Source organism: Acartia tonsa, chromosome 8, assembly GCF_053477335.1.
Source record: "Acartia tonsa isolate MP-2025a chromosome 8, ASM5347733v1, whole genome shotgun sequence".
Classification (NCBI taxonomy): domain Eukaryota; kingdom Metazoa; phylum Arthropoda; class Copepoda; order Calanoida; family Acartiidae; genus Acartia; species Acartia tonsa.
Window position 1 is genome coordinate 52497819 of NC_137267.1, and position 25601 is coordinate 52523419.

A 25601-nucleotide genomic window follows, 5' to 3' on the forward strand; every position below is an offset into this window, starting at 1 on the left:
ATATTAGCAACGTTAATTGACGACAAATATTTTTTTTTCAGATTATAATAAAGTTTGACGCCATGGCTTCAGCTGCCCCGGCAGTGACTGGCCCAGGAATCCCCATTAATAATGGGGGAGGAGGGCGAGATAATGAGGATCCTATACCAGGCAGCGTTTCTTCAAGGTAGATATTTTATCAGAGAGGGAGGGGACATTGGACTGTTTACTATTTTAGTTCCAAATTTTTTAAAAAATAATGTTGGCTTTACGACTGATTAAATACACCTTTACGACTGATTTAATACACCTAAAGCTGGGTTAGCACGGTTAGCTGGGTAGGAAACCAAGAGTTTTCATTTGGATTGGTTGCTTCATTAAATTGAAAGTCTAAACTTTAAACCTCTATTTGTAACATGCAGAAGATAATTGTGTTTTTTTTAATGGTGTTGTCGATGTTCAATGTCCTTCAATTTATCGGCCATTGTCTTATCCCTTTAGATCTTTGCTTAAATATCTAATACCTAGTATTTATATGAATCTATATCAAAATATATACAAAGCCGAGTCCCTACAAAAACACAAAAAGGAATTTGATAGCTGACGAAGTTAGGTCTCCACCACTTGGGACATATAGTTGTCTGGATTATACATCTATGCTTGTACAGTTATTGTTTTAGGCCCTCATTATCCGACTCTGCAGGTGCTAGGAAACAAACTCCAAATGAATTCTATTTTGGCAGAACCATAGGAGAAGGTAAAATAATATTTCCATTATGGCTTCCAAACCGATTAATATCGTTGGATTAGAACCGGTTCTTAGCCTTACTAATCAATTATGCATATCTTCTTATTACGACAATTGTCCACGAATATTAAAATTAATACCCCCGAGGGGTAGGCCAGGGCTAACAAAACTGATTTTAATCTTATAAAATTTTTCATTTTAATAATCGCAGAAATCTGTCTATAATACGATGCGATAAATATCTTTAGGTCTAACTCATTAATGGAGACACATCAATTTATTTTTATTTTAGGTGCCTTTTCAACAGTTTATCTAGTACGAGATATTCATAAAAGCAGAGAATTTGCAGCTAAAGTGTGTAATAAAGTTCATATTAAGAGGTAAAGGATATACTTTTGTTTTTATTTTTATTCGATTAAAATACCAAAATCTTCATATCATTCTAGAAACAACGTACCTAGATGTCTAAGGGTGGCGACGACCCCACACTTTAGATTTTGGATTTTAATAGACCATTTTCTAGGGGCAATTTTTTTTAGACGGGTGAAATTACCCTACCACAAAATAGTTTACGTCTTCACTTAATTGTAAAGGAGAATTATAGTGGTTAGCAAGGCACATTAACAGACAGACAGACACCATGTTACTTTTGATTAAGATTAATATTTTTTACAGGGAAAAGAAGATTGCTGCTGTTATGCGCGAAAAGGAAATTTTATTGAGGATAAAAGTAAGTAAACCAAACTTTTTAATTTTAGAAAGAGTGGGGCCATTACCAGGGATCTTTAAGGATAAGACAATGGACAATAAATTGATATACACCCCTAACCATGATAAACAATTTAACCAAATATGTAAATTAGAATTATATGTGGAAAAGCTTTGACACTACCTACTAGTTTATACTGACAAATTAAGATTTTATATTAGTACCCAAAGTTTTAGAGCTAACCAATGAGAGTGTGTTAATAAAACTTTGGGTACCCGATATTTATTGTTGATTGTTGTTTAGGATCAGTGGAACAGTCAATATCCTTATTATGTCAAGTTATATTCAACATTTCAAGTAAGTTTTTAAAGTCTTCACCTAATTTAAGGTTTTTTAAAATTCTGGATTATGGAAAGAAAACGAAGTAGCGGGTTTCGTCGTATTTTCACAATAGCTTGTCTCCCATTTCTAGCCCCTAGGCTCAAATCCTGTGGAGCCAATTTCCTAACCTGTGGGGCATTATTTACATCTACCTAACCTAACCTAAAATAACCTTCAAAAGTTACTGTGAAAATACAACGAAACCCGATACCTCGTTTTTCTTCCATGATCCTGTTTCCTTATAAGAATATTTTACAATAAGGATGACAACATCCATAAGCACTAAGCAGCGAAGCACAAAAGATGAAATGGACAAAGACAAAAAGAGGGAATATTCAAACCTCTAAAAGAATCACGAAACAAACTAAACAATGTAATATTCGGGCTGACTGAAAAACTGACTGACTGACGGACGGACAGACAAAGTTAATTATAGAATAGCTTTGCAACTAACAAATTGCATTTATAAATAAAATAATTTTATTTAGGATTATGATAGTCTGTATTTTATTATGACTTATGCAGAACGTGGCGATTTCTTTTCTTTTCTGAAGAAATCTATAAACAGAGGTAATATTTTTTCCTGTATGCATAGCTTTGAAACCGATTAACATCCGCTGGATTTGAACGGGATCTCAGTCATACTGAAAAATTATATATGGCATCGTATTACAGACATTTTTCCACGAATATTAAAATAGAAATCATAAAATAATACCAGTTATGTTATCCGGGGCCTTTGGTCCCTCGGGTCTAACAAAACTGGTTTTAATCTTTTAATTTTTCATTTTAATATCCGCAGAAAGCTGTCGTTAATGAATAACTATTATAGAGATTTTCTAATCATCATGAAGATGCTTAATTTCTTGCTTTTCTTTGTTTACCTAGCAGCTACGCCCTTCTAATGAGGAGGGGGGGGGGGGGGGGGGCATTGCGCAACCACTTTTTATTTGAGTTTAAAAGCAAAAAAGAATCTTAAGCTACAGACAGAAAGACATCCTGTTAATTTTGTATATGTTTTTAAGTTGATTAGACAGATAAAGTAATTATTTCTTGAGGAAATTAAAATTAACAGCTGTTTAAAATAGTTCTTTAGATCATTCCAAGTGATATAATATAAATTCGTAAATTTAATAAAAACGAGGATGAAAGGACCAAGAAAGTTGTATGTTCAGCCCATAACGTTACGGGCGGACGAACAGACAAAGTGGAATATAGAGTAGCTTTGCTACTAACAAACTTGTGTTTTAAGGCATCGAAGTGACAAGATTTTACGCTGGTGAATTAGTACTTGCTGTAGAGCACCTACACAGGATTGGAATAGTTCACAGGTAAATAACAGGGATAATTTTGTCAGGGAGGAAGAGGACATTGGGCTGTTTATCACACGAGTCCCCAAAGTTTTACAATAACGTTTTCTCATTCGTTGGCTTAACAACATTGTGGACTTTTATTGAATTTTGATTTGTTAGTTCATTATGTTGAGTATCCAAACGTTTCAACCACTAATGATAATTTACAGAATGGGTAATTTTGTGTAACATCATTGGGGATGTACACCAATTATCGGCCACTCTCTTATCCCATTAGAACCTTGACATATTTAAGATGTAGATTTTCAATTTTATTTATGTAATAATCTTTTTTTTCAGAGATTTAAAACCGGAGAACATATTATTGGACCGAAATATGCATATTTTGCTCACAGATTTTGGCAGTGGAAAAATATTAAAAACAGATGAGGTAAATTTGATAATGTAAAAGTTTTATAATAAGGGGTTTTTTTTAATGCAACCATCTCGTAATCAGTGAGCAAATGGCACTTAGAATTCGAATTTCCATCTGAAATTTTGCATGAGTAATCCTTGGTAGGTCTATTTTCTGTGCTCTACAAGAAACCAAAAGATCTCGAAAATGTCCGGTATGAATAGCTTGTTTTAAAATCACATTATCACTTTTAACCTGTACTTGGTTCTTATTAAATATCGAGACAACGTTAATACTATTGTTAAAATTGTTTTAGTAGCGAAGCTACTCCAGGAAAAAGATGATTTTCTCGGCTCTTATTCAAGATAAACTTTTTGTCAACATTCTCATAATTAAAGAGCATAACCAACTATCAAACCTCCGTGGCGGTCGGACTGCCTTTTAGCAGGTTTTTGGCTATTCTTATAATTTTAAATTTTGTTCAGCTTAACCAGTCAGACGAGGAGATTATGGCCAACAGACGTGCAAGCTTTGTCGGTACAGCACAGTATGTCAGTCCTGAAGTACTTACTAACAGTGGTAAGTAGTATTAAACTGGTACCCAAATTTTGTGTATCCTCATTGGGGATGTACATCAATTTATCGGCCATTTTCTTATCCCTTTAAATCCCTTTTTATTAGGTATAAATATCAGTTCACTAGGTAGCTATTTAAAAGAAATTTTTCAACAAGAACAAAGGATAATCAATATATTATTATTACTTATCACCAGATTTTCTTGTACTCTAATAAAGTGATACCGTAGCTGGCTAAAATAACGTTGCCCCCCCCAACTACCCACTTTACCCCATATTTTACCCTCCTACTCTACGAACTAACTGACCAATAAATGAGGGTCACGTTAGCAACCTAAATTGACGACAATTTTTGCCCCTGTCATAATATCCACTTATATTCTATATCCATTGTTTCAACAAGAACAAAATTGTTAAGGTTGCAACCCCGCAGCTGATTTATGGGCAGTTGGATGCATTATTTATCAAATATTAAGGTTGCACCCCTGCAGCTGATTTATGGGCAGTTGGATGCATTATTTATCAAATGTTGGCTGGAATGCCTCCATTTCAAGCAGGTAAATTTTATCAAGAAGTAAAGGTTGTCTGTGTTGCGGTTTTTAAAAGCAAAGCTTTTCTTTAATCAGGGTAGGTTCGTCCATAATGGATACATTTTTTTGTTATTTTAAACATGTTGAAATGATACTATCGTTTTTAAACTTTGCATATGTTTCCTAAAACAGTTAATTACGATTTAGGAAGCGTAGCAACTCTATAATCGTTACCAGAAAGTTCCTACTTCCATTTAAAACGTGCTGATTTTTAACTTTTTTTGTTAACAACTTTTGTAAGATATAATCTTCATATTAAACTGATTAGAATGATGACAATCTTTAAGAGTTATTGTTCATTTGTACTTCCATCGCTTAAATGGATGTTGTCATTCTTGTTGTTGTTGTTGTAGCCATGATTCTCTGAAGTTAGGACTCAGATGCACACGGAGACTGGAAGTGAGAATCCTTTGGCCAATCTTAGATTTGGTTATTCTTGTTTCAATTGAAATGTTGCAATTTTTCTTAAAAACTAATCTTGTTTTCAATTTCAGCGTCAGAATTTCTGATTTTCGAGAAGATAAGAAAACTAGAATACAATTTTACTGAAGGTTTCAACGATCAGGTCATTAATTTGCAGCAGTGAAGCTACTCTATAATTCACCGTCTATAATTCTGTCCGTTAATCAGTAAGTAATGCTATGGGGGAAATAAGTTTTTTCTCGGCTGCCATTGAAGATAGACAGGTGAAATTTTCAACAAAAGATTTCTCCTGGGAAAGTAGAGTTTATGATAATCTTGTGTAAGATCCAAGTAACAATAAATCCATTGTTTTTTTGTTTAGGCTCGTGATTTAGTGCAGAAATTGATAGTTAAAGAACCTCTGCTGAGGCTAGGAGCACCCGACATAGAGGAATTCAATCAGTACATCTCAATTAAGAATCATCCATTCTTTAGGTAAGCACGGCAGGGAGGAAGGGGACATTGGGCTGTTTATTACACTAGTCCCCAAAGTTTAATGATAATGTTTTCTTATTTGTTGGTTTAACAACTTTGAGGACCTTTAATGAATTTGATTGATTGCTAATTAATTGAAGTTTTTAAACATTTCAACCACTAATTGTAATCTACAGAAGGGGAAATGTTGGGATTTACTACTATGTACATAATAGCCTGCGTTCATATACAAGAACTTAATTTTCAATCCAAAGACCAATCATCCTTCTTTTCTAGGGGCATTCAGTTTGATGAGCTTTACACATTATCACCACCTTTACCAAGTCAATATACAGATTTATCTTTAGATCAGGTTAGTGTACACACTTTTCAACCAATAAGCTTTACACATTATCACGACCTTTACCAAGTCAATATACAGACTTATCTTTAGATCAATTTAGTTGCACTGATACCCAAAGTTTATAACTAAGATATCTTATTTGTTGGCTCAAAAACTTTGGTTACTTTAAAAAAAGATTTTTAAAAATTCCAGTGGGAGGGAAGGGGAAGGGTTAAAGGGTGTGGAAGGGCGAAATCGTTATTTTAGCCCGCTGCGTGAATATGAAAATCTAGTACAAGATCCAAGTAATAATATATCCATTACCTATTGCAGGATCCTGTTTGGGATAGATACCCAGATATGACGCCTGGCTTAGATTCGGAAAATAAAAACAGGTAATTTTAAAGTTATAGCGAAGCTACTCTATAATTCACTTTGTCTGTCTACCCGTAATGCTGCTGGAGGAAATGTTATTTTCTCGGCTGCTCTTTTAGATAGACAGCTGAATTTTTTGTTGAAGATTCCCTCTACCGATACAGCCTAGCTTGGTTCGTCGGTCTGTCGGTCATGATTCAAAGGACATAATTAAACATTAAATATTTTTAAAGATTATTAAATATTTGTTAAGACTGTTCCGAATGTCACTGGATGAGGCCAATTTAACCTCCGAGGACGAATTAGAGGGGGACGATGATAATCTACCTTGTTATAGGCTTACTTCACAAACTTCATGCATACCAGAGTCAGGTAATTAGTGGTTGAAATGTTTGGACACCCAACTTATGAACCAACCAATCAAAATTTAATGGAAGTCTCTAAAGTTCTTGAGCTAATGAATAAGATTATAGTTCGGGTACCAGTGTAATTTACAGACCAATGTCCCCTCCTGTCCTTAATTAACTAGTTAATCTAGCCCCCAGTGGCCGAAGGCCTGGGCTATCAAAACTGGTATTAATTTTTATTTTGTGTATCAATGGGATGTACATCAATATATCGGCCATTGTCTTTTTTATCCCTTTAGATACCTGAACTTTACCAACTCAAACGGAATTGCATTGCATTCATAAAAGTTTTTTTTTTGGAAGAATGCAATCAAACATGTAGACATCCTATTATTTGTTATAGGAAACATTGATGACCTATCCACTGAAGAAAGAAATAAACTATTAGAAGATCAAAAGAATAATAATGAATATCATCGGTAAGATTTTAAAAAATACTTCTATATATTAGGCTGTGCTGTTTAACTACTTTATTAACAAACTAGGGATGTTTTCATTGGTTAGGAAAGAGCATTTTATTTTAAAGTTAGTATATTTTTCGACCTAGTTTTAAAAAAATACACTATTCTTAGACATGAAAGGAAAGAGCAAAAAAATAGCCTAAATCTATCCCGAGAAAGGGAGAGGTAGGTTGTGCTAATATTCAGTAAAGGTTGCGAGTTTCAAGCTAAAAACAATAGGTAGGTAGTAAAACAATAAAAATTTATGTTAACTTTAAAAAAAAAATTTTGTCTATATTTCTTTTCAATGAGAAATACACATTTTCAGTGAATATTATCGTTCTACAACTGTTTTTAAGCCTTAAAACTAACACCTTTACGGAATTTTATCACAACCTACCTCTCCCTTTATAAAAAAAGGCAAAACTAGTCCAGAACCAATGTGAAGCTTCCCTAAAATGAAGAACTCAATCGGTTCAATAGTTATTAAAATATTAAGCTTCAGACAACAAAAACCTTACAACTTTATAAGATGAGAAGTGGCTACGCCCTTAGGCTCAATTTAGACGGGGCATTAGAAAGGGCTGAAGAATTGACTAAGAACAATTTACAAGACTCGAATCTAAAAATGAAATACCTAGCCTTGAACCATCCCTTTGTATTATACCTAGATTACTAATATTGTATATATTTTATTTAGATTTGTGGAGGAGAATCTTATTTTGAAACAGGGTAAGAACTTATTAAATTTAAATTTGAATTCAATAAATTTGGGGGAATGTAATTTTTATCACTGGGGCTTCGCTTCATGGAGCGGTGGGGTTCCCTCTTCCTTTACCTCAAAAAAAAAAAAAATTTTATTGGGGGGAGGGTTTTACCTTTTTTTTGGGCGGGTGGGGGTGTCCTACTCCCCAAGAATACAGCTAAAAACCATCGCAGGACCAGTTGCTATATTTTCCTAAATTGCAGAGCCCAATTGGTTCAGCGGTTACCTATTTCTTAAGCTTTAGACGGACGGACGGACGGACAGACAGACAGACATACTCGTATGGTCTCGTAGGCGAATGTTTTTATTAACCGAGGGTCCAAGATTATTCTATAGACAACTTTTCACGGATAATAAAAATATACAAATGTTTTAGGCATTCTTGACAAGAAGAAAGGTTTATGGTCTCGAAGGCGAATGTTTTTATTAACAGAGGGTCCAAGATTATTCTATGTCGATCCAAAAGAAAAGGTTTTAAAGGTAAGAATACTTATTTTCGTATTATAGACAGCTTACCGCGGATATTTAAATGATAAAGGTTAATTCCAGCTCGGAGGGTACCGATTTTTATATATCATTCTTGGAAAATTGTCTAAAATACGATACATGATTTTTCAGTATGGCCCAAAACTGGTTCTAATACAGCGGATATTGATCGGTTTCAAGACCAAACTGGAAAAAAAGATTTTAATAATCAACATTTAGCACCTGATTTTCTATTTTTTTAAGATTAGATATCCGAGATCCTAAGATTTAGACAAAAAACATTACTACTTTTCATAATAGGATACGGTGAATATAAACATTCTTGAGATATTATGAAACATATTTTCAACTTTGTAGGGTGAAGTTCCGCTTAGTGTTGAAACTAGAACTGAGATGAAGAATTTTAAGATATTTTTTGTCCACACTCCAGATAGGTAAATACATTTAGAACCTTATAATAAAGTAACAGGATCTCTGTGTGTCTGTCTGTTTGTACATTACATTACATTTTACATACAATTTTACACGATTATTAAAACGATAAATTATAAAATTGATTTCGGTTTTGTTAGCCCCAAGGGGCCGAAGGCCTGGGCTAACAAACTAACTGGTATTAATATAATGATTTTACTATTCGTAAAGAAATGTCTATAATACTATACGATACATGTTTTTTTTAGTATTATCCAAAACCGGTACTAATTCAGCGGATAATAATCTGTTTCTAAGTCTTACTGTAAAATGAATTACATATTTGCATTTGATTGGTCGTTTTATGCACTCTTTAAAAAGCAAAGCTTTTCTATAATTAGGGTCTGTCCCACCGTATTAACGGATAGTGCTTTCCGCTTATTTAGACTTGTTAAAATTGACCTATCCATTTCAAACTTTACATGATGAAGTCTTAAAATTTAGAACATTTTGACATACCATGTGAATCATTAAAAACACAGATAAAATGATGTAGGAAATTTTAATGTTTATTTAATTTTAGGATTTACTACCTGATCGACCCGCAGAGCTACGCGACAGAGTGGTGCAAGGCTATAGATGCAGTTTGTGCCTTCTACTTCAACAAATAGATACATAGACAGATTATAGAGTAGCTGCGCTACTTATACTTTACAATATAATAAAGTATATATACATACATTACTAGTACATAGAGAGCTACTCAATATTATGTGCTCAGGGAGGGAGGGGACTTTAGGGTAATTGATTTTTGATTTATCATCCATTGTCTTATCTCTTAAAATCCCTGGAGTATATAGTACAGTACACATTGAAATCATACATTACATCATAGAAAAAATCATCATAATACACGGTTGGACCCTCAGATGTGAAAACTTTATTTTAGTGTTTGGCCAAAATGACTTAGCAATTGTATCTGTAAGTACGTCTAATAACACCCTTTGCTACTTTTAAAATCCTAGAAAATTTTTTTTGCAAGAAAATTGCATAAATTCGCAACCTTTTTTAGAACCACTACATAACTCGAGTTTTAAAACTTTTTATATAAAATCCTTTTTACAAAAAATATCAATAATTACTTAAAATTAAACCTGAAAGAAAAAAAATCTCATTACACGTGTTAATTTGCATATTTTAGGTCTTTTTTTGAGGAAAGTATAACTTCCACATTTTTGACAATAATTATATTTTTTTAACATTTCAAAGTAAAATATAATAAAACTTAAACGATTTTTCTTGAATTATCAGTTGAAAATTTCATCAAACATGCAATTAAAGTGATGAAAATTTAATAAAATCAATTTTTGAATGTTTAGAATTACCAATTTTCTACATTTAAAACAAAATGTTAACAAAATTTAAAAACATTTTAACATATAACTTCAAAAATCAATAACATTTTATAAAAAGATGTTTCAAAAAATAAATCATTAAAAGGTATTAAAATGCATTTGAAATTACTTAAAATTAAAACGAGAACATCTTTCTACACTGTATTCTGTGTAATAGAGTTTAAATGACATGATTAGTGAATGAAATATTTCCTAAACTCATTAAGCCTTTTTGTGACTATATTAAAAATAATTTATTTTGTTTCATATTGTTTTTTTATTCAAATATTTGACAAAATTTTCCCTACGTCAATAAAATAAAGTCAGTTTTTTACTGTTTCCAGGTTTTTCTTTATAATTATAACAATTAAATATAATATAAATCTTCATTATCTTTTATTTGAATTATCATACACATTAAAATGTAAAGTATAAGCTAGAATAGCACTTTTTTCAACGAATATTTTAATGACATTATATCAAAATAATTCCTCTTAAATATCACACAACATATGATTGGGAAGTATAGCCATTTCTTGGAGGTATAATATTTACAAAAATACCATTAATTCTGTTTTTATCAGAAGTTAAAAAAATTGAACAATTCTAAAACAATGGTTGGCTGTCTAGATATTGAGTACACTAAGACTACGGCTCTGTTCTATTGAAATAACATTGCAAAAAGAGGGGTTCTGAAAGTAATCTACCTAATTTTTTTTAAAGAACCAACAAGTACTGTCAGTATCTTTTTTCTTGTAATCTAGCAGACAATCAAATCATAACACAATTTTCATGATAAAATATGCAGGTTTCTACTTCACATTTTAAAAAATATACTGATCAATAAAATGTTCAAAATTTTACTTTGTACTAATTGAAAAAATATGTTGTAATTCTTATTTTGAAGTTACATTTATATCCCTGACAAAATCATAGACGACTTTTAAAGGCATCTTATCTAAACTTTTTGAAGAAAAACTTAAAAACGTTAATTAAGTATGAAAACTATTTTCTTAGATTTTTCTGAAGTTATTATCGCATTCTATGGGTTTTTTATTATCATTTACTTATATCGAAAGTGCCAAACATTGTACCCTAACTTATTCATTTAATAAAAAACCAACCGTGAATAGTTAATTAATACATAATATAATATGTTACATAGATAAATTAATAATATAGTATAATAATATAAATTGTTGGGCTTTCCCATAAAGTGGCTATCGAGCACTGGAACCCTCTCTCCCCATCATTTTTTAGATATGTTGAAAATAAGTAAGCGAGATAGGTCCTTTTTCTCTACATAACCCCTTCGGGAGGCTTTTACCTACTGTGCCCTAACCCCGCGGGGCTACCCAGCACCTAACATAACCTAACTCAAGTTAGAAACGAAAAAAAAACCTCGCCCTTAATATTTCCAATTTATTTTAAAAATAAGAGGAGGGATGAGGTTGTAATTGTTCAAAAGTCACTTTAAGGGAAAACGCCGAAATTGTCTTTTTAAAAACGGCTTCAAAGCACTTGTCCTTATATTTTTGTGGTTAAAAAATTTGCGTTTTAGTCGAAAATAAAATATCTAGCTACTATGGTTTGTGGTGTACACTCAATACCACATATTATTGTTAAACAGATGTGCTTACAATTATGCATATTGTCATATCCGCGCAGTGCGGTCCTGGTGATTAAATAATATGATACATATGCGGATTGGAATAAACTTTTTTCCAGTATGGCTTTGAATCCGATTAATATCCACTGGATTACAACCGGTTCTCAGCCTTTCTGGAAAATCAATTATAGCATTGTATTAGAGACAATTTTACACGAATATTGAAATAAAAATCATAGGTATAATACCAGTTTTGTTAGCCCGGGGCTTGGGCCCTTGTGAATAACAAGACTGGTTTTAGTTTATTATGTTTCATTTAAATATCCGCTGAAATCTGTCTATAATACGATGCGATAACTGTTTAAAATTAAATGCATAGGATTTTATTAAATTAAACCTGTGCATTAAATACAATGTTACTTAAATGCCTATTAGTTAGTTTTAGAAATTAAATAATGAAGTACAGCATTAAAATAATATTTATTTTGGTTGTACTTGCAGCACCCTTAGTTTAGCTTAGTAATAAAATTCGTGAAATATTGTGAAATTTTTAAAAATTTTAGAGCTTGTTTTCATTATATTGCTGTGTTTCAAATTATGGCTTCGAAACTGATGAATATCCGCTGGATTAGAACCGGTTTCCAATCATACTGAAAATTCATGTATAGCATCGCATAACAGACATTATTCCACAAATACTAAAATAAAAATATTAAGATTAATACCGGTTTGTTAACCCGGAGCTAACAAAACTGGCTTTAATCTTTTATTTTTTATTTTTATATCCGCGGAAAGCTGTCTATAATACGATGGTATAAATAACTTGTAAGTTTCTTTTAGCAGAGATCTTATTTTGTTAATTTTTTGTTCTTATAAATTGTTTCATCCTTGTTTTTTTTATAGCTAATTAATTTTCATAGGCCTAAGTTTATATGTTTAAATACTGCTTTTACCTTCTTTTTTAGTTCAATTTTCAATGTTTTTAATTTACCTACTTAATAGTTTTTTTTATACTTACTTAGTTACAGAGATAAATATTCAATCATTTTGCATGGAGGGAATATTGAACAGTAAAGTGATTCTAAGCACCTTCCAGCATTGATCCGTAGTATTTTAGTGAATGTACTAGGTTTATGTTTAATATTTGGTTTATCGACTAAAAAGTTAGGTTTCGCCATGGTTTAATATGAAAAAAACGTAGGAATGTTAAGCATTATTTGGTGCAATATCATCAAATGTGTTAATGAGTTTAAACTGTAGTTTAAAAGCTTAATGCAAAAGTATATTATTTTGATTAAAAATGTATATTTAAGAAAAGGGTTGGTAACTTGTAATATTGTAAACAGTTTAATTAATGTACCTTTGCAATTTACAGCATTTGATGCTTTTCTGCCATGTTATTTTATTTTGTCCTTTGAACTCATCAAAGCGTTTGTTGATATTTCATAAAAAATGCTTTACATTTCAAAGTTTATTTCATAAAACACAGGTGAAACCTAACTTTTTAGTCGATAAACCAAGAATTAAACAAAAACCTATTATGATAATGTTCACCAAAAAAATACTATGGATCAATGCTGAAAGGTGCTTAGAATCACTTGCTCTCATTTGTGGATAGTTCCCTTTCGTAAGTTTTCATAAAATCTAAAATTGTCTCTTATCATCTAATAGTGAATTTTCTTGTCCTAATAAATCTATTGGTATGCACCAATAGATTTATAAATTAAGAACAACTAATAAAGTAAACTAGCATAATACCTACTATGTATTGAATTCCAAAAGAAAATTTGTTAATGTTGTCAAAATAAAATTATTAGTAATATTTTGAATAATATTTATCAATGAATACTAAATGCTTAAATACAAAAAAGTCATAAGTTGACTAGGTAATTATAATTCAATGGGAGGAGATGGCTGTGACACTTTTTGAAACCAAAACTAAAAGTCAAAGGAATTCAACTTAAAAAAAAGAGTTACAGCATTGAAATTTGGCATTGCAGTCGCTTTACAGAGGTACAATGTGGAATTGTAAAGAAACGGCGGAGAAACCGCCGCTCTCGCTATAAACGGCTGTTTCTTCACAGTTCCACATTTTAGTTTTAGTTCCTAAAGTGTCATACCCGCCTCCCCCCCTTATCAAAATAATGATTTGACCCTTCTTGCTAGTTATACTTGTGATCTCTGTTATACTTTGCACGCCTCCCCCCTGTGATCTAAATATTATAGGCAACAAATATTTTCCATTTGGATCTAAAGGGATAAGACAATGACGATAAATTGATTTATATCCCAAATGATGATACACAAATTTCACCTTCTGTAGATAACAATTAGTGGTTTAAATGTTTGGTCTCTCTTCTTAATGAAACAACCAATCAAAATTAAAAAATCAAGTCTCCAAAGAAACACACAGGTACCCAAAGTTTTATAACTACGTCGCCTAATGGTCTGGTTCGAAATCTTTGGGTACTGTTGTTAAATTTTCATTGATTAATCTTTAAGTAATTTCAATCTACAATACAGGAAATTGTTGGGGATGTAAATCAATTCATCGTCCATTGTCTTATCAATTAAGATCCACCTTATTCATTCTATTCTAAAAATCCTCTAAACATAATTGTCATAATATAAATGATAATGTATAATATTTGTTGACTCCGCCGCTAGTTGCTAATGAAAGCATTCTTGTTTCAGAATTTAGAAAATGGTCGCTTTAATGGGAAGAGAATTCAAGCTAGAGGTAAGTTAACTAAGCCATAAGACTCAGGGAGGGAGGGGATATTGGACTGTAAATTACACTGGTACCCAAAGTTTTACCATCGGGGTAGAGTCGACCCCCCCCCCCCCTCCCGAACCATTTTTATTTCTAGTTTTGAAAAGAAAGTAATCATATTTCTAGGGGCGATTTCTCTGAAGAGGGGTATAAACCTTCCCTTGTTCTATGAGAAGCTACACTGTAAAGGAAAACCATATCGGTTCAGTGGTAGCAAGATCCTTCAGTACAGATAGATATACATTCTGTTACTTTTAAGTAAGCATTGTTGTATCTTATTTCTGAGAACACTACAACAATCAACACAACAAAAACAATGGCGTTGCTACAAAAGACCTAATTAGAAAATACCTTAATTATAAAAGACCTAATTTTCAGGCTTTCAAAGAGCCCCGCGGATTCATCCGTCTGCTGGAGCTTGTATTCACTATGTTGGCCTTCTCATTCTGTGCTGGCTTCTCCTCCCATATGGAGTTTGTGGCAGAGTGCAAAAGGAATTCAATTTAATTCACGTCTTTTGATGCTTGCAGGGTTGGAATTTCTTTAAATTTATTTTTTTTAAACTCAAGGTTTTGAGGTGTTTAGGTTTTTATGTGTATTGTTTTGGTTTAAGAATCATCGACAAATATTTGATATTAATTTAAAGTGTTTAAATCTTTCTTGTGCTGTACTTTATATGTTTTTTTGATATATAAAATGTTCCTTAAAGAGTTTAAATGCAGTTAATTATACCATAATTGGACTAAAATAAACTTAATTGATTAATATAGTTCAAGAAAAATTACTCATATTAAGTAAAATATAGTGAAAATTTTATGCAAAAAGTCTAATAAAAAATGTGTTTTTTTGAATTTCAAAACCAAAAAATACAGCTAGTTGAATATTTTTTTTATACCAATAGGTCAATAGAAAGTTAAATAATATTCTTTAATTTCTATAAGATAAGAACAGATACTACACTTTGATCTTAGCCAAAAGGTCGAGAAGCGATAAGCACCCAAAATACAAAATATTTAATTGAATGCATGAACTAGTAAGGAAAACTCCACCATATTGGCCAACCAAACCTTCACACGGACATACTCTTACCCATTTGCTCTGGACCATTACGACAATGTCACTGTGGATAAAACGATCTGTGATGTTTCTGAAGGAATATATTTAAATTATACTTTACTTTTAGTTTAAGAAAGAAAAGTTAAGCTAATTTTCTTTTAGGGTGGGTTACTTTTTTTTATAAGGGCAATTCTCTTGGAAGGTTGCATGGTACTCTTACATAAAATAAATGCAAACCTTCCCATGAACTCTATGCGAAACTTTACTTTGTAAAGCAGACCCATATTTCTAAACCAATTGAGTTCTTCACTTTAGGAAATCTTAGCTTATATCCAAGGCAGTTTTTATTTACCTAGCTATTTTATGTATTGATTTAAGTTTTCAGATTGTTTTAGTCTATTTTTCTATTTTTCCCTCCCTTCACATGTAGTAACAGATCCCCTGGATATTAGGGGCGCAACTGCTAGTTTAAAATGAAATGTTGCAGTATAAATAACTAGCGGTTACGCCCCTAGCATCTAGGGGCTTAGTAATCAAAGGGACAGAAAGGGGCTATAAAAAGAGTTGAAAACTAAGACTTAAATCTGAAAATGAAATAGCCTAGAACCATCACAGAACCTATGTGAAGATTACTTGAAATAGAGAACCCAATTAGTCCAGTAGTTATTGAGATCTTAAGCTTCAGACAAAAAAACTTACTACTTTATATGATAGGATAAATATATATTGTTAACTAGATATGTCTGTATCTTGGCCTGGAGACTACAGTTCAGATGCTAAGTTCTATGTTTTCATTGGTAAGTATGTCTTTAGTAGCGGAGCTACTCTATAATTAACTTTGTCCGTCTGTTCGTCATTAAGTTTTCTCTAGCTTTTGTTTAGTGCGGGCTGCAGATTTCTTTTTTTTGTGAAGCTAATCACTGGTTTGTTGTTAAAAGCCTTTCAGGGCAAACAAAACTTGAATGAAGCTCTGATTTTTCATTTGTGGATCTATTAATAATGGATATTTATACATAGGTGTTGTATCCTGGTTGTTTTGTATAGCTACAACTCTATTCTATGGATTTAATAATAATGGATATTTATACATAGGTGTTGTATCCTGGTTGTTTTGTATAGCTACAACTCTATTCTATGGATTTAATAATTATGGATATTTATACATAGGTGTTATATCCTGGTTGTTTTTTATAGCTACAACTTTATTCTAAGGATTTAATAATTATGGATATTTATACATACATAGGTGTTGTATCCTGGTTGTTTTTTATAGCTACAACTCTATTCTATGGATTTAATAATGATGGATATTTATACATAGGTGTTGTATCCTGGTTGTTTTGTATAGCTACAACTCTATTCTATGGATTTAATAATTATGGATATTTATACATAGGTGTTGTATCCTGGTTGTTTTGTATAGCTACAACTCTATTCTATGGATTTAATAATGATGGATATTTATACATAGGTGTTATATCCTGGTTGTTTTGTATAGCTACAACTCTATTCTATGGATTTAATAATAGTGGATATTTATACATAGGTGTTGTATCCTGGTTGTTTTGTATAGCTACAACTCTATTCTATGGATTTAATAATGATGGATATTTATACATAGGTGTTATATCCTGGTTGTTTTGTATAGCTACAACTCTATTCTATGGATTTAATAATGATGGATATTTATACATAGGTGTTGTATCCTGGTTGTTTTGTATAGCTACAACTCTATTCTATGGATTTAATAATGATGGATATTTATACATAGGTGTTGTATCCTGGTTGTTTTGTATAGCTACAACTCTATTCTATGGATTTAATAATAGTGGATATTTATACATAGGTGTTGTATCCTGGTTGTTTTGCATAGCTACAACTCTATTCTATGGATTTAATAATTATGGATATTTATACATAGGTGTTATATCCTGGTTGTTTTGTATAGCTACAACTCTATTCTATGGATTTAATAATTATGGATATTCATACATAGGTGTTGTATCCTGGTTGTTTTGTATAGCTACAACTCTATTCTATGGATTTAATAATTATGGATATTCATACATAGGTGTTGTATCCTGGTTGTTTTGTATAGCTACAACTCTATTCTATGGATTTAATAATAATGGATATTTATACATAGGTGTTATATCCTGGTTGTTTTGTATAGCTACAACTCTATTCTATGGATTTAATAATAATGGATATTTATACATAGGTGTTGTATCCTGGTTGTTTTGTATAGCTACAACTCTATTCTATGGATTTAATAATAATGGATATTCATACATAGGTGTTGTATCCTGGTTGTTTTGTATAGCTACAGCTATATTCTATGGATTTAATAATGATGGATATTTATACATAGGTGTTATATCCTGGTTGTTTTGTATAGCTACAACTCTATTCTATGGATTTAATAATTATGGATATTTATACATAGGTGTTGTATCCTGGTTGTTTTGCATAGCTACAACTCTATTCTATGGATTTAATAATTATGGATATTTATACATAGGTGTTATATCCTGGTTGTTTTGTATAGCTACAATTCTATTCTATGGATTTAATAATTATGGATATTCATACATAGGTGTTGTATCCTGGTTGTTTTGTATAGCTACAACTCTATTCTATGGATTTAATAATGATGGATATTTGGACAACAAGAGCTATCCCCTTTATGATATGGGTAAGATTAGATTTATATTGTTTTTTTTCACCTAAAACTATATCTGGACTTTGGAACCTTAATTTTTGAAAATATCATTTTTAGGTTCTTTAGGATTCCTCCAACCTTTACTTAACCTAACCTAACCTCATAAAACCTCAATGAAAGATTTTTAATTGAATTATTCATATTGTTAGTTTTGTTTAACTATTTTTCCAGTATGGCTTCTAAACTGATTAATATCCTAATTAATTTTTCATTTTATTATCCGCAGAAAGCTGTTTATTATACGATACGATTAATAACTATAATTTTTAGTTGTCTCTGTTATGCTGTGCTTTTTCTTTCTGGCCTCAGCATCTGCTTGGGCTCATGGTCTCAGGTGAGAATCATTCAGAGTGTATATTCTGCCCAAGATTCATTTCTCATTTGAAAAATTTAAAATTTTATTTATATTATTCCCCATCCCACACATTATTTCAGTTTTTTTTCACCAAGGAGGGGAGAAAAGGGGAATTTTTTTCATTTCTCTTAATTTTTTTTTATTATTGAATAATACCCCTCTTATGACGTTATGATTTGTATTTTAGTTAATTGAAATGGAGCAGCGACCGACCCATCTTATCACGTCATGATTTATATTTTTTGTATTTTAGTGGATTGAAATGGAGCAGCGACCCAGCTTCCTGGATCTTTAACTCAAAGGATGCTCTTCTGTGCAAGTAAGATTTTTTGTTAATTTCCTAATTACTAGCGACTACGTCCCCTAGAGGCCTCCTGGGGTACTTGGAGAAGGAAGAGACGAATTTTAATTAAAAAAAATTTTTGGGGCCGGGGTAATTTTTTTTAGGTGCGATTTCTCTTGGGAGGGTGGTGGTACCCTCCCCCAAAATTAGTTATAAACCTTACCGGGACCTATAACAAGCTACCATGTTAAGGTAAACCCCATCGGTTTAGCGGTTAGCGAGATCCTTCGTTACATACAAATAGACAAACAAACACACACCCTGTTACTTTATTTTAATGATACAATTACAAAACATTAAATGCTAAAAAATATGTATGACTATGAAATAAATAGAAAATCTTAATAATCAAGGTTGAATAAAGGGGGGGGTTTTTAATGCAACCATCTCGTAATCAATGTATAAATGGCACTTAGAATTCGAATTTCGACCTCAAATTTTGCATGAGTAATCCTTGGTAGGTCTATTTTCCCTAAATCGAACAAAAAGTTGGAAAAGTAACGGCTGGCAGCTGGCGGCTCAGCCGTTTAGCCGTTTTTTGCCTAATTTCAGGGCAAATTCATCATTAATTACGTAGGAATCAACTTTTTAAAACATATTTTTGGTTTAATTCATGTTAAATGATAGCAATAACCATTTTTAAAATTTCTTGTACCAGCTGCTAAACGGCTAGAACCGGATGAAAACGGCTGGGAGCTGCCAAGAGTATGAATAGTTGATAGGGCATGTGACATGTCTAGGGGTAGGTTTTTATAGTTGCTGAGCTCAAAAATACTACCAAAAATAGTGGCAGCTCAATCATATGGCAGCTGGGTAACGGCCGCTGCTGAGCTGGGAGCTGCCAAGAGTTGAATGTGTAGATAGGGCTTGTGACATGTCTAGGGGTAGGTTTTTATGGTTGCTGAGCTCAAAAATGCTACCAAAAATAGTGGCAGCCCATCAATATGGCAGCTGGGTAACAGCTGCAGCTCAGCTGGTAGCGGCCAAGAGTAGAATGGGTAGATAGGGCTTGTGACATGTCTAGGGGTAGGTTTTTATGGGTGCTGAGCTCAAAAATGCTATCAAAAATAGTGGAAGCTCATCCATATGGCAGCTGGGTAACGGCCGCTGCTCAGCTGGGAGCAGCCAAGAGTAGAATGAGTAGATAGGGCTTTTGACGTGTCTAGGGGTAGGTTTTTAGGGGTGCTGAGCTCATAAATACTATTAAAAATAGTGGCGGCCCATCCACATGCCAGCTGGGTAAAAGCTACAGCTCAGCTGGGAGCGGCCAAGAGTAAAATGAGTACATAGCGCCTGTGAGGTGTCTAGGGATAGGTTTTATTGGGTGCTGAGCTCAAAAATACTACCAAAAATAGTGGCCGCCTATCAATATGGCAGCTAGGTAACAGCTGCAGCTCAGCTGGTAGCGGCCAAGAGTAGAATGGGTAGATAGGGCTTGTGACATGTCTAGGGGTAGGTTTTTATGGGTGCTGAGCTCAAAAATGCTATCAAAAATAGTGGCGGCCCATTCACATGGCAGCTGGGTAAAAGCTACAGCTCAGCTGGGAGCGGCCAAGAGTAGAATGAGTTCATAGGGCTTGTGACGTGTTTAGGGGTAGGTTTTCATGGGTGCTGAGCTCAAAAATACTATTAAAAAAATTGGCCGCCCATCCATATTGCAGCTTGGTAACAGCTAAGCTTAGCAGTAAGCCGTTATTTAAGACTCATTGACTATTGGGACTATTGAAGAATAACCAAATATTGAATATTTCAGTATAAATACACTCTTGTCATTTTATATTATTAATAACAACACCTACTCAATGTATTGATTTAGTTGTAAAACGGCTGAAATTGGCTGAGAACAGTTACCAACAGATAAAAGTAAACAAGTAAAGACATAGCTTGTGATTTGTCAAAGAGGTGTAAGTTTTTATAGGTGCCAAGCTCATTAATACTCCCAAAAATAGAAAAGCCCATCCAAATGGCAGCATGGTAAGGGCTGCTGTTCAGCTGTAGCTGTTACCCAGCTGCCATATAGACAGGCCCGAACTTTTATTGGTAGTATTTTAGAGCTCAACACCCATAAAAACCTACCCCTAAACGCGTCACATGCTATGTACTTTAGGCTATTGTTTGCTTTTCTCAGCCGTTTTTTGGTAGTTTTCAGCTCTTGAAACAGTGAAATCTAGTAATTAAAAAGAGTTATTAGTAATATATCCATGAAAAAAGGTAAAATGTTAATAGGGAGAAGTTTAATTCCACTGAAATAATCAATTTTTTAAGCCTCAAAAAACAGCTGAGCTGTGGCCATTACCCAGCTGCCATATAGAAGGGACGGCACTAATTTTTGTGCTCAGCGTCCATTAAAACCTACCCCTAGACACATCAGAAGCCCTATCTACTCATCTACTTTTGGCCGCTCCCAGCTGAGCTGCAGCTGTTACCCAGCTGCCATATGGATTGGCGGCCACTATTTTTGGTAGTATTTTTGAGCTAAGCAACCATAAAAGCCTACCCCTAGACACGTCACAAGCCCCATCTACTCATTCTACTATTGGCCCCTCCTAGCTGAGCTGTAGCTGTTACCCAACTGCCATGTGGATGGGCCGCCACTATTTTTGGTAGTATTATTGAGCTCAGCACTCCGAAAACCTACCCCTAGACACGTCACAAGTCCTATCTACTTATTCTACTCTTGGCCGCTCCAAGGTGAGCTGCGGCCGTTACCCAGCTGCCATATGGATGGGCGGCCACTATTTTTGGTAGTAGTATTGAGCTCAGCACCTATAAAAACCTACCCCTTGACACGTCACAAGCCCTATCTACTCATTCTAATCTTGTCCGCTCCCAGCTGAGCTGCAGCTGTTACCCAGCTGCCATATGGATGGGCTGCTACTATTTTTGATAGCATTTTTGAGTTTAGTACCCCTAAAAACCTACCCCTAGACATGTCACAAGCCCTATGTACTCATTCTACTCTTGGCCGCTCCAAGGTAAGCTGCAGCTGTTACCCAGCTGCCATATGATATGGATGGGCGGCCACTATTTTTGGTAGTATTTTTGAGCTTAGCACCCCTAAAAACCTACCCCTAGACACGTCACAAGCCCTATCTACACATTCAACTCTTGGCAGCTCCCAGCTCAGCAGCGGCCGTTACCCAGCTGCCATATGATTGAGTTGCCACTAGTTTTGGTAGTATTTTTGAGCTCAGCACCCATAAAAATCTACCATTAGACACGTTACAAGCCCTATCTACTCATTCTACTCTTGGCCGCTACCAGCTGAGCTGCAGCTGTTACCCAGCTGCCATATGGATGGGCTGCCACTATTTTTGGTAGCATTTTTGAGCTCAGCAACCATAAAAACCTACCCCTAGACATGTCACATGCCCTATCAACTCTTCATACTCTTGGCAGCTCCCAGCCGTTTTCAGCCGGTTCTAGCCGTTTAGCAGCTGGTACTAGAAATTTAGAAAATGGTTATTGCCATCATTTAACATGAATTAAACCAAAAATCTGTTTTTAAAAGTTGATTCCTACGTAATTAATGATGAATTTGCCCTGAAAATAGGCAAAAAACGGCTAAACGGCTGAGCCGCCAGCTGCCAGCCGTTACTTTTCCAACTTTTTGTTCGATTTAGGGAAAATAGACCTACCAAGGATTACTCATGCAAAATTTGAGGTCGAAATTCGAATTCTAAGTGCCATTTATACATTGATTACGAGATGGTTGCATTAAAAACCCCCCCCCTTAAGTATTACGAGTACGACTGCAAAAAATATTAAATTTTCTTCCCCCTAGTTTTTGGAAAAATCAATCAGATTTTCAGATCAAAACCATTTTTGTCTGCGCCGAGGGCCCAAAGGCCCTGTCTAACAAAACTAATAATAACACTATAATTTTTATTAGTATGAAGGACGGCAACTACGTTTATACAGCTGTGATCAGATGCATTCCAACCTTCTCTGGAACCTTTGCAGGTAAATTATAGGGATAAGACAATGGACGATAAATTAATGTAGTACATCCCCAATGATGATACACAAAATTACTCATTCTGTACATTGTAATAAATTGGTTGTTAAAAAACAGCCTAAATGTCCCCTCCCTCCCGTTGGAAATTTTCTTTTTTCTAGCATTAGGCTCTAGAGGCCTCTGGGAGTACTTGTTAATAAACAGCCTAATGTCTCCTCCCTTCCTTTTGAAATTATCTATTTACTAGTATTATGCCCCAGAGGCCTCTGGGGGTACTTGTTGGAGTTTGGGGGAGTGGGAAGGCGACTTTAGTGTTAGGTAGTTTTTAAAAGATAAGAAAAGGTCTTTAGAGGGGCGTTTTCTCTTGGGCAGATAGCATTGACCCCGCCCCAAAAAGTTGAAAGTAAACACTTATCTGATGTAACATCCAAGTAATAATTTTTTAGGAGGTAACGTGTCAGTGCTGATTGGTTTCCTCAACTGTTTCCTGTTTGGCGCCAACGTCTATTATCTCTTTAAGGAAACTAGATTTTATAATGGCAATCAAGGTAAATAATATTGAATCATCTTATGAATTTAAAACTGTTTCTTAGTTGATGCTAACGTCTATTATCTCTTCAAGGAAACCAAATTGCCCATTCTGTAGATTAGAATTAATGCAACAACCAATCAAAGTTTCCTAAAGTCCCCAAAGTTGTTAAGCCAACGAATAAGAAAACTTTATTATAAAACTTTGGTGACTAGTGTAATAAACAGCCCAATGTCCCCCCCTTTACTAATATTTAAGTAAACAAATAAATAAAAAAAAAGAATTCTATGAATTTTAAACTTTGCTTGAAAATGCACAACTTTGAAATGTATGTCCCTCTATAAGAAACGGTTTTTTTTTTTGGGGGGGGGGGGAGTAAAGTAATCACGGATGCTATTTAAGATAGACAGCTGACAGTTTTGGTAAAGATTCTCTCTTTACCAATGACCATCAAGTTTATTGTTTACTTAGTCCGTCAGTCTGTCGTTCATGCTTCAACTAATGGATGTTGTCATTTTAGGAGGAAATCTTGAGAACAGTCCGTCTGGAAGTATGTAAACTGAAAAGCATAAAAAAAACTAAGAATGAATAAATAAAAAGTAATTATAATCAATTCGTATGTTTTAATTGGCAAACTACAATTTAATTTGAATTTTGAATTTTGTTTTGTTAATTCTTGTTTATAAAGCATCACTTAAATGGTTGATTAAAGATTTTTATTAAATGATAAGTTTAAATATTTAAGTTTTTACACTGAAAGATTGTATATTCAGATCTCCCACCTAATATATAGGATGGATGGGGGCATTTGTCTCAACTTTTGTCCTGGTAAGAAGTGGCAAAAAATTTCCCCTCCCCCATTTTCATTATGTTGATATTTCAAGAATGTGTATAAATTCTCACACATAATGGTTGTATATGCATATTTAAGCTTTTAGTTTTAATGTTATAATCGATGTATAATTTACATGGATATTGCACCAGATTTTCAACAACTCTAATAAAATAGCTCTTTCAGCTGGCTAATATAACGATACCTCCCATCCTCTCCCCTTCTTATGGAGGAACAAACTGACTAATAAATGTATACTTTATTAGCAACCTTAATTGTTGACAAAATTTTCCCTGTCATAATATCCACGTATTATATAATATATCCATTATGTAATGTTTTTTTTTGTGAATTTTTAAAACTTTTACATAAGGCTGATTCCAAAGTTTTGAACATAAAAAGTTCTTGATGTGCCAAGTTAGAACTAAAGACTTTCAATTTCAAAAGATTTTAAATGAGTATATTTTATATAATATGCTTACGGTAGGGGGTATCAGGACCCCCTAACACCCTTTTACAACTGAATGCTTTCAATTTTAAGATTTTAAAAGTATATTTTATATCATAAGAAGCGTGCGTGAGTGGATATAGGGGTTGTCAAAACCATCTTTAAATTCACATTTAAGAGGGGGGTCAAAACCCCCCTTACCCTCTTAGAACAGAAGTATTACTTTCAATTTCATCAAACGATTTATAAGCGTGAAAAAGGGGGGGGGGGTATATGGGTTTAGGGTGTTAAGACGCCCATTAAAAATCAAATAGGGAAGGCATGTCTTTCCTTTTTTATCCTCTCAAGAAATACAACCCCCCCCCCCCCTTCCTAAATCCCTGTTCACGCCGCTCTACTTGAAATAATGAAGATTGAAATATTTTTGTAATACACACAGTGTGATTTTTACTAAATGTTGCATGAAAACAAAAATCTCCCAAAAAAGATCAAAACTAATAAATTGTGATAGATGTATGTGATTTTGGATTTTTGTAAACACGTAAACAACCCGTCCATTAATTATATTTTCCAGTATGGCATGGCTTCGAAACCGATTAATATCCGATGGATAAAAACCGGTTCTCAGTCATACTGGAAAATCATGTATAGCATCGTATTACAGACAATCTAATCCTATAATTAATTTCAGTTTGTTTAGCCAGGGCCTTCGGCCTCTAAGGGCTTACAAAACTGAAAAAAAAATTTCATTTTAATACCTGCGAAAAGCTGTCTATAATACAAAAGGCT

General features: G+C 33.5%; 2 protein-coding genes and 1 pseudogene across 5 annotated transcripts; 2 read left to right on the plus strand and 1 right to left on the minus strand.

Annotated features, from left to right (window-relative positions):
* Positions 1 to 45: 45 nt before the first annotated feature.
* On the plus strand, positions 46 to 9540 carry Pdk1 (Phosphoinositide-dependent kinase 1). Its single transcript, XM_080170904.1, has 20 exons — positions 46 to 166; positions 660 to 736; positions 1020 to 1107; positions 1403 to 1457; positions 1740 to 1793; positions 2306 to 2387; positions 3070 to 3148; positions 3470 to 3560; positions 4010 to 4103; positions 4576 to 4656; positions 5184 to 5254; positions 5474 to 5586; positions 5863 to 5938; positions 6242 to 6303; positions 6537 to 6655; positions 7034 to 7109; positions 7831 to 7862; positions 8273 to 8376; positions 8740 to 8816; positions 9377 to 9540. The coding sequence occupies exons 1-20, from the start codon at positions 63 to 65 to the stop codon at positions 9462 to 9464; spliced, it is 1623 nt and encodes a 540-aa protein (XP_080027030.1). The 5' UTR covers positions 46 to 62; the 3' UTR covers positions 9465 to 9540.
* A 3932-nt stretch (positions 9541 to 13472) lies between these two features.
* On the plus strand, positions 13473 to 25364 carry LOC145327292 (synaptophysin-like protein 1). 4 transcript variants are annotated; one of them, XR_013882138.1, is made up of 11 exons: positions 13473 to 14536; positions 14948 to 15061; positions 15602 to 15720; positions 16361 to 16422; positions 18222 to 18320; positions 18618 to 18681; positions 18956 to 19021; positions 22938 to 23008; positions 23450 to 23551; positions 24053 to 24941; positions 25225 to 25364. XR_013882138.1 is itself a non-coding variant. In XM_080170906.1 (10 exons), exons 1-10 carry the CDS (start codon positions 14501 to 14503, stop codon positions 24088 to 24090), a joined length of 771 nt encoding a protein of 256 aa, XP_080027032.1. In that variant the 5' UTR covers positions 13473 to 14500; the 3' UTR covers positions 24091 to 25364. The 4 variants fall into 4 exon arrangements, 1 of the variants encoding a protein (XP_080027032.1); XR_013882137.1 differs by having other exon boundaries at positions 24053 to 24937; XR_013882139.1 differs by having other exon boundaries at positions 24053 to 24914.
* LOC145327323 (U2 spliceosomal RNA) lies at positions 15466 to 15560 on the minus strand (annotated as a pseudogene).
* Positions 25365 to 25601: the final 237 nt, after the last annotated feature.